The sequence below is a fragment of the Solanum stenotomum genome, chromosome 3 (assembly GCF_019186545.1).
Source record: "Solanum stenotomum isolate F172 chromosome 3, ASM1918654v1, whole genome shotgun sequence".
NCBI classification, from domain to species: Eukaryota; Viridiplantae; Streptophyta; class Magnoliopsida; order Solanales; family Solanaceae; genus Solanum; species Solanum stenotomum.
The window spans coordinates 15640975-15653529 of NC_064284.1; the positions used below are offsets into that span (position 1 = coordinate 15640975).

Sequence of the window (12555 nt, forward strand, 5' to 3'; positions counted from 1 at the left end):
GTTAGATGTTCACTGCAAAGTGCCTTAAGAGGACAAATGTTCCACAATTTAGCAACATTCAAGGTTACTTTTACTTTATGATTGCAAGTACAAAAACAACTACTTTAGATGGTTGATCAAATGAGAACGGGTGAAAGATTATATGTTTTTTGTGCAAACATAATTTAAAAATAAAAAATCACATATTTATAGATTGTGCTTTGTTTGAGAATTATTTAGACTCGATTATTAAATATCTATAAGTCACAATTTCATTGATTCAGTCTTAAAATGAAATGCACCATTAAATTATATTGCAAATCAAATAGAAAACTAAGAGGTCAAAGCTTACCAATGATATATACTGAATTCATTTGTGCTACATAAAATGAGGAAAATGTCCGAGTATTTGAAAAAAAAAAACTTATGGTAACAATATTGTAAAGTTTTTGGCCTTACTAGATGCGGATAACTTTGCTATTCAATGGTATAGAAGTAAGAAAATGTTGGAAGAGATGACCTTACATGTTATGGATCTATTACTTATAATAATTAGATAGTGTCAGGTCATTGAACTTAGAGTAGAAAATTCTAGTGAGCTTCATATGATCATTAAATTGATTAACTTGAAATGAGAGATCTATCATGTCCAAGTTCTACTATTCGAGTTAAGAGCGGAATCTCACGACAATAAAGAAGATGGAAGAGTCTCGACAAAAAATAGACAAATACTAAAAGGGACAAAAAATGAGCAAGTAACATATTTTACCGTTCGGTCAAATTATATCCGTTAGTTAAATATATATTACTTTTTTATATTAAAAAATATTTATAAAATAATAACATACAAAAAAATATATTTTAGTTGACAATTACTTTTTCCCCAAAATTAGCCTCCTAGAGTTTGAACAACTAAATAAATGTCGAGAACCGTTTCTGTGTTTTCTAACCGATTTATTTACTGGGTCGGGTCAAATTGTGCGTTGTAAATGCCCACGTGGCAAATACCAATTGGCTAAGTCTCCCTCGATGACGATTCCTCCTCCTTATTCACCTTCTCCCATGGCTACCAAATTTATTCTCTTCAGGTACTCATGTATGAAATCGTGAATAGCTAAGGATTCAGGATCTTCGCAACGATACAGAAACTTCACAGGTAAATTGATCTATACAGCATTTCAAAAGTAATAGGGTTTGGCAACACTTTGTTTGTTGTTTCCATCTTCAATCAATCAATCATATCCCTAATTAGTTGNTTTAATTTATTACCATTTTTGTCAACTTTTGGCAATACTTACTTAAAATAATTTTGTTTCTTTAAACTTAGCAAAAAGTGCTGTCATTCACAATTTTTATCAATACTGTCATTCAACCAAATTGTTATATATGGTTAAAAGAATAATGTTGACAAATATCATAAATATTTTTTAAAAAATATACACGTAAGTAATTTTTCCCATCATGTTTACCTAAAGCAGTAAAAACGGGCTTAGCCCATGGGGCCGGTCCAATTCAATCCGTTATTGGGTAGGATTGGAATAGAATTTTTAAAGCCTATTTAAAATTAGGGCAAATTACATAAATCACATACTTTTAAGGAAAAATTATAATTTATCCCTTAAAAGTTTATAATTATAGAAATCTATCAAACGGATACAATAATATAAGCGCTGATACATTAGTCTGATGCGCGAGATACGTTAATTGTTAAGTAAGATGCATTACATTTTATACATGATACACTAATATGATGCGCGAGATACAATAATAGAAGCGCTGATACATTAATCTGATGCGCGAGATACACTAATCTAATGCGCGAAAATGAGGAATTTTGGAGATTTGTAAAACTTATAAGGGATAATGGTAATAAGTAAACTAAAAGGTGGGATTTCTGTAATTTTTCCTTAAAATTATGGCTTATAAGCCCGATCCATATAAGCACTTGTCCCTGAGGCTTGATTGGGGTCGGGCCGGGGTTGGCTCATGGGCCAAAACTTTTTATTTAAGGGTAACTCACTAGTATATAATCTAATTATTTAAAGGAAAAATTACAGAAATCCCACATTTTAGTTTATTTATTACCATTATCCCCTATAAGTTTTACAAATCTCCAAAATCCCTATTTTTTGCGCATCAAATTAGTGTATCTCGCGCATCAGATTAGTGTATCATGTATAAAATGTAATGTATCTTACTTAACAATTAATGTATCTCGCGTATCAGATTAATGTATCAACGTTTATATTATTGTATCCGTTTGAGGGATTTATGTAATTATAAACTTTTAAGGGATAAATTGTAATTTTGCCTTAAAAGTATGTGATTTCTATAATTTTGCCCTTATTTAAATACACGCTATGTTGTAATATTATGAATCATACAAGATTTTGGTATGTCCAAATACATGTATCTCGGAATATATAGACTCAAAATTAGGTTAATTTGCTCTAGATAGACTCTATCCAAGTAGATTCGCATGTATCTAGGATATATAGACGAATCTCACGCCCTCGCCTTCCTCCCATATTGCTTGTCACTCTTTTATCTCGCTCACGTATCTGGTATGCGAGATACATGTTGATTGCACTAGATTTTTTAATAGTGTTATTGAATAAACACCATTATTTGACATATTTGATTTGAAAATCTTCTCATTTTTCTTGATGTTATATATAGAATTATAAGTTAGAATTATTTTTTTTGAAAAAAAAGATCAGCCCACCCCAGCCCTCGGCCCTTCTAGGGTTGGGTTGAGCATTTTCAGGCCCTTCTAAATGAAGGGCCGATCGACCCTAGCCCTTCAAATTCCTTTGCCCGTGAGGCTTGGACTGGGTGGGGCTAAGCCGGCCCTTTTTGACACCTCTATGTTTACCAAATATAATAGGAGTTTTTTTTTTTTTACACTAAACAAAAATTCACTCAATGGTTAGAAATTTCGTGAATGGAACTCTGTATAAAATTGATATGAAATGTGTATATAACTATATAAAATTTACGTTAACTTTTAAAAAAAAAATCGTGTATAAAATCTATATGAAATATCTTTACAATTGTATAATTTTGTATAGAACACGTGTTGGTTTCTGAAAATTTAATATGACTTGAACACCATTATATAAAATTGTTATATAATATTCTTAAAAAAAAAATTATACAATTACAATGACATAGAGAACTTAAAATATTATATGTTTCTTCAAACAATTACTGTACAACATGAATACAATGTTGATACAATATGTTTGTAACTTTGAATTAAATAAAGTAGGACTGAAATTCAATCAAAATTGTAGATAGAGAAAGTATTATGAAATAATTTTATCTCAAGTTGTTAGATGTTCACTGCAAAGTGCCTTAAGAGGACAAATGTTCCACAATTTAGCAACATTCAAGGTTACTTTTACTTTATGATTGCAAGTACAAAAACAACTACTTTAGATGGTTGATCAAATGAGAACGGGTGAAAGATTATATGTTTTTTGTGCAAACATAATTTAAAAATAAAAAATCACATATTTATAGATTGTGCTTTGTTTGAGAATTATTTAGACTCGATTATTATATATCTACAAGTCACAATTTCATTGATTCAATCTTAAAATGAATGCACCATTAAATTGTATTGCAAATCAAATAAGAAACTAAGAGGTCAAAGCTTACTAATGATATATATTGAATTCATTCGTGCTACATAAAACGAGGAAAATGCCTGAGTATTTGAAAAGACAAAAAGACTTACGGTAACAATATTGTAAAGTTTTTGACCTTACTAGACGTCGATAACTTTGCTATTCAAAGGGATAGAAGTAAGAAAATGTTGAAAGAGATGACCTTAAGCCTGTTATGGATATATTAATTATAATAATTAGATAGTGCCAGGTCATTGAACTTAGAGTAGAAAATTCCAGTGAAAGCTTCATATGATCATTAAATTGATTAACTTGAAATGAGAAATCTATCATGTCCGAGTTCTACTATTCGAGTTAAGAGCGGAGTCTCATGACAATAAAGAAGATGGAAGAGTCTCGACAAAAAATAGACAAATACTAAAAGGGACAAAAAATGAGCAAGTAACATATTTGACCGCTCAGTCAAATTATATCCGTTAGTTAAATATATATTATTTTTTTATATTAAAAAATATTTATAAAATAATAACATACAAAAAAATATATTTTAGTTGACAATTATTTTTTCCCCAAAATTAGCCTCCTAGAGTTTGAAGTTTGAACAACTAAATAAATGTCGAGAACCGTTTTTGTGTTTTCTAACCGATTTATTTACTGGGTCGGGTCAAATTGTGCGTTGTAAATGCCCACGTGGCAAATACCAATTGGCTAAGTCTCCCTCGATGACGATTCCTCCTCCTTATTCACCTTCTCCCATGGCTACCAAATTTATTCTCTTCAGGTACTCATGTATGAAATCGTGAATAGCTAAGGATTCAGGATCTTCGCAACGATACAGAAACTTCACAGGTAAATTGATCTATACAGCATTTCAAAAGTAATAGGGTTTGGCAACAGTTTGTTTGTTGTTTCCATCTTCAATCAATCAATCATATCCCTAATTAGTTGAGTTAGCTATACGAATTCTTTATATCCATTAATTTTGCTTTATTCGGGTCCAATTCATTCAAACTTTACTGAAAGATGATGTCTTTGGGTCATAGAGGGTCTATAAATCTCACAATTATCCTTAAACTTATTACCTCTGTTTCCTAATTTTTGTGATTAGGTTTGTATCCTAATATTTGGTGGAATCGATCTAAAAATATGCATAGGTTTGATATTTGGTCTTGTTGGAATGCCCTAAAAGTGGAACCTTTAACACTTGTAATGTATGGATAGACATATATTCCTTTTTTGATCTGATTGAAACTTTTGTTATTGACAGGAATTAGAGGAGATGATGAGGTTACAAACTTATGCGGGGCTTAGCTTAATAGCTACACTGGCTGTTATTTATCATGCTTTTAATTGCAGAGGACAATTCTACCCAACAATGGTTTATCTGTCGACGTCCAAGATCAGTCTTGTGCTTCTTCTCAATATGGGTCTTGTTGTCATGTGCATTTTGTGGCAGATTACAAAGAAAATTTTCCTTGGTCCCCTTCGAGAGGCTGAGGTGGAGAGGCTGAACGAGCAGTCTTGGCGGGAACTCATGGAAATACTTTTTGCTATCACAATTTTCCGTCAGGACTTCTCTGTGACCTTTCTTGCAATGGTAACTGCGCTCTTGCTTATCAAGGGTTTGCACTGGTTGGCTCAAAAGAGAGTTGAGTACATTGAAACAACTCCTACTGTTACTAGATTGTCCCACATTCGCATAGTATCCTTCCTGGGCTTTCTCCTCTTCATAGACAGTCTCTTTTTGTACGACTCCATGAACTATTTGATACAGACAAGACAGGCATCTGTTTCTCTCTTCTTTGCCTTTGAGTAAGTCAAACTCTTCCTACTCACTGTTGTTGCTCTCTTTTTGGTTAATATGTGCTCCTTGAGCTCCACTGCTAGTTAATGGTGTTTTCCCTGTCGCTGTGAAACTAAAAGAAACAGAACAAAAAATCACACCCATTTACTTTTTGTTTAGTCCTTTACTTTTATAAACTAGATTCCTGATTATCAGTGATATTCCAAGGGAAACTAGAGATGTTAGTGATCNTCTTTTTTGGTTAATATGTGCTCCTTGCGCTCCACTGCTAGTTAGTGGTGTTTTCCCTGCCGCTGTGAAACTAAAAGAAAAAGAATAAAAAATCACACCCATTTACTTTTTGTTTAGTCCTTTACTTTTATAAACTAGATTATCAGTCATATTACAAGGGAAACTAGAGATTTTAGTGATCTTATTAGACCAAGGGCCCCATAGTTTATGTTTTATGCCTTACAAAATCACTTGGTTGGGGCATGGGGATGTATCATGTTTACGTGTGCTGACACGTTGGCAAAGGTGAGATTAGGTTTTTGATCTTCGTGTGCTATTTTCTTTTACGCAGTTCTTACTTTGCTTATCTTCAAAGCTGATGCAAACTGCTGTAGTTTATGCATACTTGTTAGTACTGCAATGTTATAGCTCATATGGGTTTAGAAACCTGTTTTGTCAATCATTAGGCTGGATTGATGTCAAGTCTCTTGGAATTGCAGTCTTATCTCATTTCTCATGTAAAAATAAATCTTAATAAGGTAAAGATGTTATAACACCCAATTTTCGATTCTCTTAGTTAGGGTTGATATCTTATAAGGTATAATTTAATAAATGACTCTGACCCTTCGGGGTGGCCCAGTGGTTTGGGCTTGGGACTTCCATGTTGGAGGTCTCAAGTTCGAAACCCCTTGCCAGCGAAAGCAAGGGGTTTGCCTTCTGGGTCGAGCTCGTCGCACCGGGCTTGCCTAGTGCGGGTTACCTCTCCTATGTGGTTTGCGAGCTATTGCATAGGAGTGGGGTTTTACCCTGTGCGCACCCAAAGGGTAGCGGCTGCGGGTTTCCCTTGTCATAAAAATAAATAAATAAATGACTCACTGTTTAGTTAGAAATCTTTTTTCATGTACATATTTACATTGTTATATCAATGAATTTACTAACACTTGCCTGATTCATGTATCATATTTGTAATTGCTGGGAAATATATTCTTGAACTTGATTACTTCTCGTATTGTTTTCCCTTACTGCAGTTTGATTATGTTAACAGTATCCTATATCCTTCTCCCTAATGAAGAGCAACTTCTTTTTGGTAATGATTCAGGTACATGATACTTGCAACAACAACTGTCTCAACTTTTGTAAAATATGTCTTCTACGTAAGTGACATGCTTATGGAAGGACAATGGGAGAATAAGCCTGTCTATACTTTCTACTTAGAACTTATCCGAGACTTGCTCCACTTGTCTCTTTACTTGTGCTTCTTCATGGTGATTTTCATGTAAGTCTATTTTAAGTTTTGCAGTTTATTTTTCTCTACTCATAAGTGTATAGAGGTGTTTCTGCAGATTGGGAAAAAGAGTGTATAGAAGTGTCTCGCTTCTGGATATATAAGCTTTCATTCTTCCCTAACATAAAGTTGCTGATGTAATCAAAAGCTGCCATACTTGTAGAAATTTCCATCCATCCATCCATCCATTTATTTGATGATAAACTCCTTACTTAACTATATGAGGAAAAAAATTCCTTCTAGAGATTAATTGTTGATATGTAGCAGCCAACTTTGTTGCAAAAAAAGCTGTCCTCGACCTTAGCATGACCAACACAAGATTTAGAATAGAGTTCAGAATATACAGAATATGAGAGTATTGTATCGATGAACTGAGAGTTATTAAATTGGCCTTGCATCAGCGGTCATATAATGGGCTGTCTTTGCTCTGACTCAAATGCGCCACATTTAACAATAAAGAAACCAAATGTGCCACATTTCACAATAAAGAAACCAAATGTGCTACATATATAGGTATATAGTCCCTGTTAGATCTCTGTCAAGTATCTGGGCATATAATCCCTGCTAGATCTCTGTCTGCACATTATGTGGCCACTAGTTGTGGGGTTGCCTATGCTTTGGAATGGGCAGAGGATACCCAGTTATTTAGCTACCCTAATGGAAGTTATCATTTGTGATTATGAAATATCTGACAGTGAAGCATGCTCATTTCTTGTATTGTATGTGCTTAGTACTTTTCTGTTAGTAAACCGATTCTAAAATGAACCTGATTGAGTATGTCATTTCTCTTTTTCCCCCTGGAGGTCTTTACATCTTATGATGAGGTTTTGGAACACATTTTGCTTCATGTATAGTTAGACCTACTTTTTGGTAAAGAAACCCCCCCTGCAGCAGCCGGTAATTTATCATCTTCTTTTTATTTGGGTGGGGGAGGGGGTGTAAAGAATTCACCTTTTTTTAATACTGTCTCCTTATGAGGGGCATGTAGAAATAGGGAAGCACACTGTCCTGAAGCCTTACTAAGGTTCCTCAAGTATACATAGCTGTAGTCAAGTTGGTGTGCGACATTTGTTGAGTGTTCTGCAGATCTGTATTTGACTTTTGATAGAGGAGCTCTTCTTGTTTGTCCTTGTTGATGACTTGATGTTACTTTTTATTTGTTGACCCAGGCTTGTCTATTAGGTCTGTTCGTTTCCTTTTGCTCTTGTTATCATTACATTGAGACGCCTCACATTATTTGTTTAATTGTATTTTGTAGGAACTATGGTGTGCCACTGCATTTGATTCGGGAGCTTTATGAGACATTCCGCAACTTCAAGAGTCGAGTTGCCGATTATGTACGCTATCGGAAGATCACTTCAAATATGAATGACCGTTTTCCAGATGCTACACCCGAAGAGCTCAATGCGTAAGTTGCTTACTTCTAACGTTTGTATATTTTTTGTTCCTTGAGAACTTTCTTAATCAGTTACTTCTATGTTTATGCAGAAGTGATGCTACCTGCATCATTTGTCGTGAGGAGATGACCACTGCTAAGAAACTTATTTGCGGGCATCTGTTTCATGTGCATTGCCTCCGCTCATGGCTAGAGCGTCAACACACCTGTCCTACCTGCAGAGCCCTTGTTGTGCCAACTGAAAATGGGACAAATGTGGCAGGATCACGACCAGATGTGCAACAAGGTATAATTTATAGCTTGATCACATTCCGCTAATCATACTTTAGTGTCCAGTGGCATAGCCACATGGATTTGAGTAAGTGGATTCAGAAAAAGAAAAAAAAGATGTCACACCTAAAATATGAACCTGTGTGGAGGGGATTCAACAGTTTGTATACATGCAATAAATTATTTTTACCCTTTTGCATAGTGTAATCTTCTGGTTAAGGGGTTTCAATTCAACCCCCTTCAGGGTAGTTATTCCCCAGTTTGTATAAACTAAAATAAGTCAATTCCTTTGAGTGAGAGACAATGGACTTTTATCTTCAATAGTCTTAATCTACATGACTTTGTCAACTATATTTAGCACTAGGACTTGGAGGCTAAGTCATCCATTCATTGCTAACAATCAGTGGCGTACGCAGAATTTTTTGCATGCAGTGTCACCTTTTAATATATATATATATATATATATATATGTATATAACTAATGCAATTCACGTATACTTATTATATCTTTCCCATGAAGTAAAATAAAAACTTATATTTTAACTTTTTTTGGATAAATTTTGCTTTTGAAAATAATCTCACTAGAAATAATAGTGCTAAATATTTTCTTTTTATTTGAATTTTGAAGTACCAAAAGAAGAAAAATAAAAGGCAAAAGAAGAAAAGATAAAACAAAGGTAGAAAGAAAGGAAATATATCACTAATCAACATAAAAGCTCCTAAAATGTACAAAAAAAAAATCTTTCTAGACTCAAACTCGCATCCCTCTCGTGGACAGCTGAAACACTTTAACCAACTGGGCTGCGCGCTCTATGGTGTCAAAATTTATCACTGTAAAATATATATCGCTTTTGTTGTCTTTTAATTATATATGTATATTTAGCAAAAAATTTCAATGAAGCCGTGTCATGTGACACCCCTTGGGCCTTACTAGATCCGCCCCTGCTAATAATCTGTGTCGAGCATCAAATTGTAGCTTAAGTGCTAATGTGTGAATCAAGTTGATAACAGGTCATTTCAAAATCAAAGGTGGATTTTCTTAGACATTTGAGGATAGTTTTTATTTTATAATTTTTTCTAATTTCAAGGTTTATATTTGGTAGTTGTCACTGATTGTGGAGTGTATTTCTATCTTTTTCTCTTTTTCAAAAGGTGATTGTATGTCTAGCTTTTTTCCCTAAAGGCTGAAATTCTCATTGGAAGAGCCAAACCCGAGAAGGGACACTTTTATGTTTTTATGTTTTTTTGTAATGGATGAGTGTGGCAGTTATATATATTTATTGAACCCTTTGTTAATTCTCTCTCAGGCCATGGATCAAGTGCCGCAAGTGCATCTCAAGGTTCGCAAGCAAACACCACGCCAAGTAATAATGTTAGCCAGCACCAAGCTAGAATCCAAGCTGCAGCAGCAGCAGCAGCAGTTTATCAGAAGTCTTATGTTTATCCTTCTGTACCAACACTAGCGTGGTATGGATTTTCTTATCCTTTATGTACATGCACTATTGATTATTTGCTTTGCATATTTATTAGACCTTTCCTCATCCTACAGACGTGAAAAGCTGAATCATACCTCTCTATATTCCTTTTTCAGCCTACTTGTTAGTGACAAGTAATTTTGGAACTTTATACAGGCAGGGTAAAATTAGATAGGATTTCATTTTGGAAATGAGCAAGAGGGAGTTTCAGCATTTTTATACATGCTTCGTCCACACTCTAGGCAATCTGTTACTGTACTACTCTTTTATGCAGTTTAGAGCTGTTTTGGTTTATGTTCTTAAATTCTCTGGATAAGTCAACTCCTGTTTTCTCTCTCGTCCCTGTGTTGCTATTATTATTGGATGGCTACATTGAACCTTCATTTCTTGTGCTTACCAAAAAAAATATCTTTCTTAAAAAGAAAATTTTGTTAGCATATTACATGGTACAGAAGTTACATCTTTACCTCCGGGATTCTTTTTTCCTATTCCAATTTTTACGAAACTGCAATAAGTAAGTTGTGCTTCTTGCATACTCCTCAATGAACATTTAAAAAAGACCCATTTCAAGTGTCATCATATTAGTTTGGAAAGTCAAATTTAATCTGTTTGAGATAAAGTGAGCATGAAAATGTAAGATGCTAACAAGAGACGCTGTTTGCAGATTCACAATTCATTTTTAGATGCCTTCATGCATTGTGATGTAATCTCTAGTCTGATTGTGGGCCATTTCCTATACATTCATTTTGGGTCAGTTTCTTAGGAACTATTGGACCTCCTATTAACAGCTGCTCATTTAGCTGTCCATGACTGACAAGGGGGTTGTCTTTGACTTGTAGTTCTTTGTTCTGTGATATACTGTCAATGCAGAGTACGGTGGAAGGTAGCTGCTTCAAGTTCATCTTTTTTACTGTGCACCCCCTTCCTGTTTTTTTTTTCCTTCTTTTTTGGCAGTTGAAGAGGGAGTCTGGTTTTCTTGTTAGGTTTCTTAACTGTTGGAAGGAAATTGAATCAATGGGTCTTGTTTGCAGGTCTCCTGGATATGCTCCAGTTCCTCCTTCCTATAGTCCCGTGGGCAGTTCTGCCAATGTGCTCTCAGATGGGGAACGGGCATTGAATGAACAATTATCGCACAATCAATTAGCAAATATGCCCTTTGCTCAATATCCACAATCTGGTTTTTTCCCTTTTCAATATCCAGGTGCTAACAACCTTGGTATTCCAAAGGCTCAACTTGAGGCCCATAAGATACTTTTACAGCAACAAATTGAGGTATTAAGTTTCTCTGCTTGATTGATATCTTTATCTATTATGCCTCTATTATACATTTGGTATTACTCTGTAAAAGAGTTGGTAATTCCAATGGACAAATAAATTCTACATGCATGAAACTCGAAGTGGTCTTTTGTTCAATTCTACTCACCTATGTTTGTGTAGATTTTTCCAACTAATATTCTGGAAAAATTAAGTACTGTTTCTAGACATTGCAAGCTTTGCTTTATTTGCTTAGTTATCTTATCATTCATTTCAGTTTCTTTTTCTTTTTTGGGGCGGGGGGGTATTTTAATGCTAATAGGTGGATGAGATGAGAAATCAGATATGTGATATATACCATGTGATCATGCACGTGGCTGCGTTATACTTTAGTAGGATACTTTTCTCTCTAGTTTCTGTAACGCATTCATTTAATCTCTCACTTTGAGCTTAATTCTCATTCAATTATGCCACTGGTATATACTGCATCTGTGATCAGGTTCTGCAAACCCAGCTCAAGCTTTTAGAGCATCCAAACACACAAAAAAAAGCAGATGATTTAGGAATTTCTGATAGTAAGGGAAAATCAATTTTGTCAGAGAGTTCTCGAGGACAAACCGAAGGTGCAGAAATATGAAGCTAGCATAAATGTATATTTATGGTAAGGGCAGACTGAAGTTCAAACGTACAGTTAGAAATAGTAACATTTGAGCAATGGATTTGTAAGAGGTTGTTCTGAAAGTTATACTATTCCCGAGCACTATGGGAAGTGTTGTATTCTAACTCAGCAACTGATTATTTCCCTCAAAAGTCAAAAATCTTGTACGCCTTGTGAGTTTTAACTTCACTTATTCTTTATTTACCTTGACTTCTTCTATACTCCAATCTCAGTATATAGTATACCTTTAAATTTGAGTTTTAATTTGTGGCAAAATTCCCGCTGTTTGCTATGCTCACGATCACGAGTCACGGATGTGAACATTTCACAGGATTACAATGGGAAAACGCTAGTTGAGATTCTGTTTGGGTTAAGCTGATTATACGTAGCCGATAAGTATTACGTGTTGGTAAGACTTTTATGTGTTTACGTGTTTGAATCAAAGTGTTGACTGTTGAAAGTGATGATTAACAGTCTGATATATTCGATATTAAGTGTTGAAACTAATAATAAACACTTGACATGTTTGATAAAAAGTGTTGATATGCTCTTCTTCTGAAAAAAAATATGAATAAAACATCATTCTTGATAT

At 34.4% G+C, this 12555-nt stretch overlaps 1 protein-coding gene across 2 annotated transcripts; it reads left to right on the top strand.

Annotated features, from left to right (window-relative positions):
* Positions 1–926: 926 nt before the first annotated feature.
* LOC125857992 (ERAD-associated E3 ubiquitin-protein ligase HRD1B-like) lies at positions 927–12239 on the top strand. Of its 2 annotated transcripts, none has more exons than XM_049537651.1 (8): positions 927–1135; positions 4879–5423; positions 6725–6901; positions 8169–8318; positions 8399–8592; positions 9884–10043; positions 11083–11323; positions 11805–12239. In XM_049537651.1, the coding sequence occupies exons 2-8, from the start codon at positions 4891–4893 to the stop codon at positions 11940–11942; spliced, it is 1593 nt and encodes a 530-aa protein (XP_049393608.1). In that variant the 5' UTR covers positions 927–1135; positions 4879–4890; the 3' UTR covers positions 11943–12239. The 2 variants fall into 2 exon arrangements, with proteins under 2 accessions (XP_049393608.1, XP_049393607.1); XM_049537650.1 differs by lacking the exon at positions 927–1135 and adding an exon at positions 4272–4460.
* Positions 12240–12555: the final 316 nt, after the last annotated feature.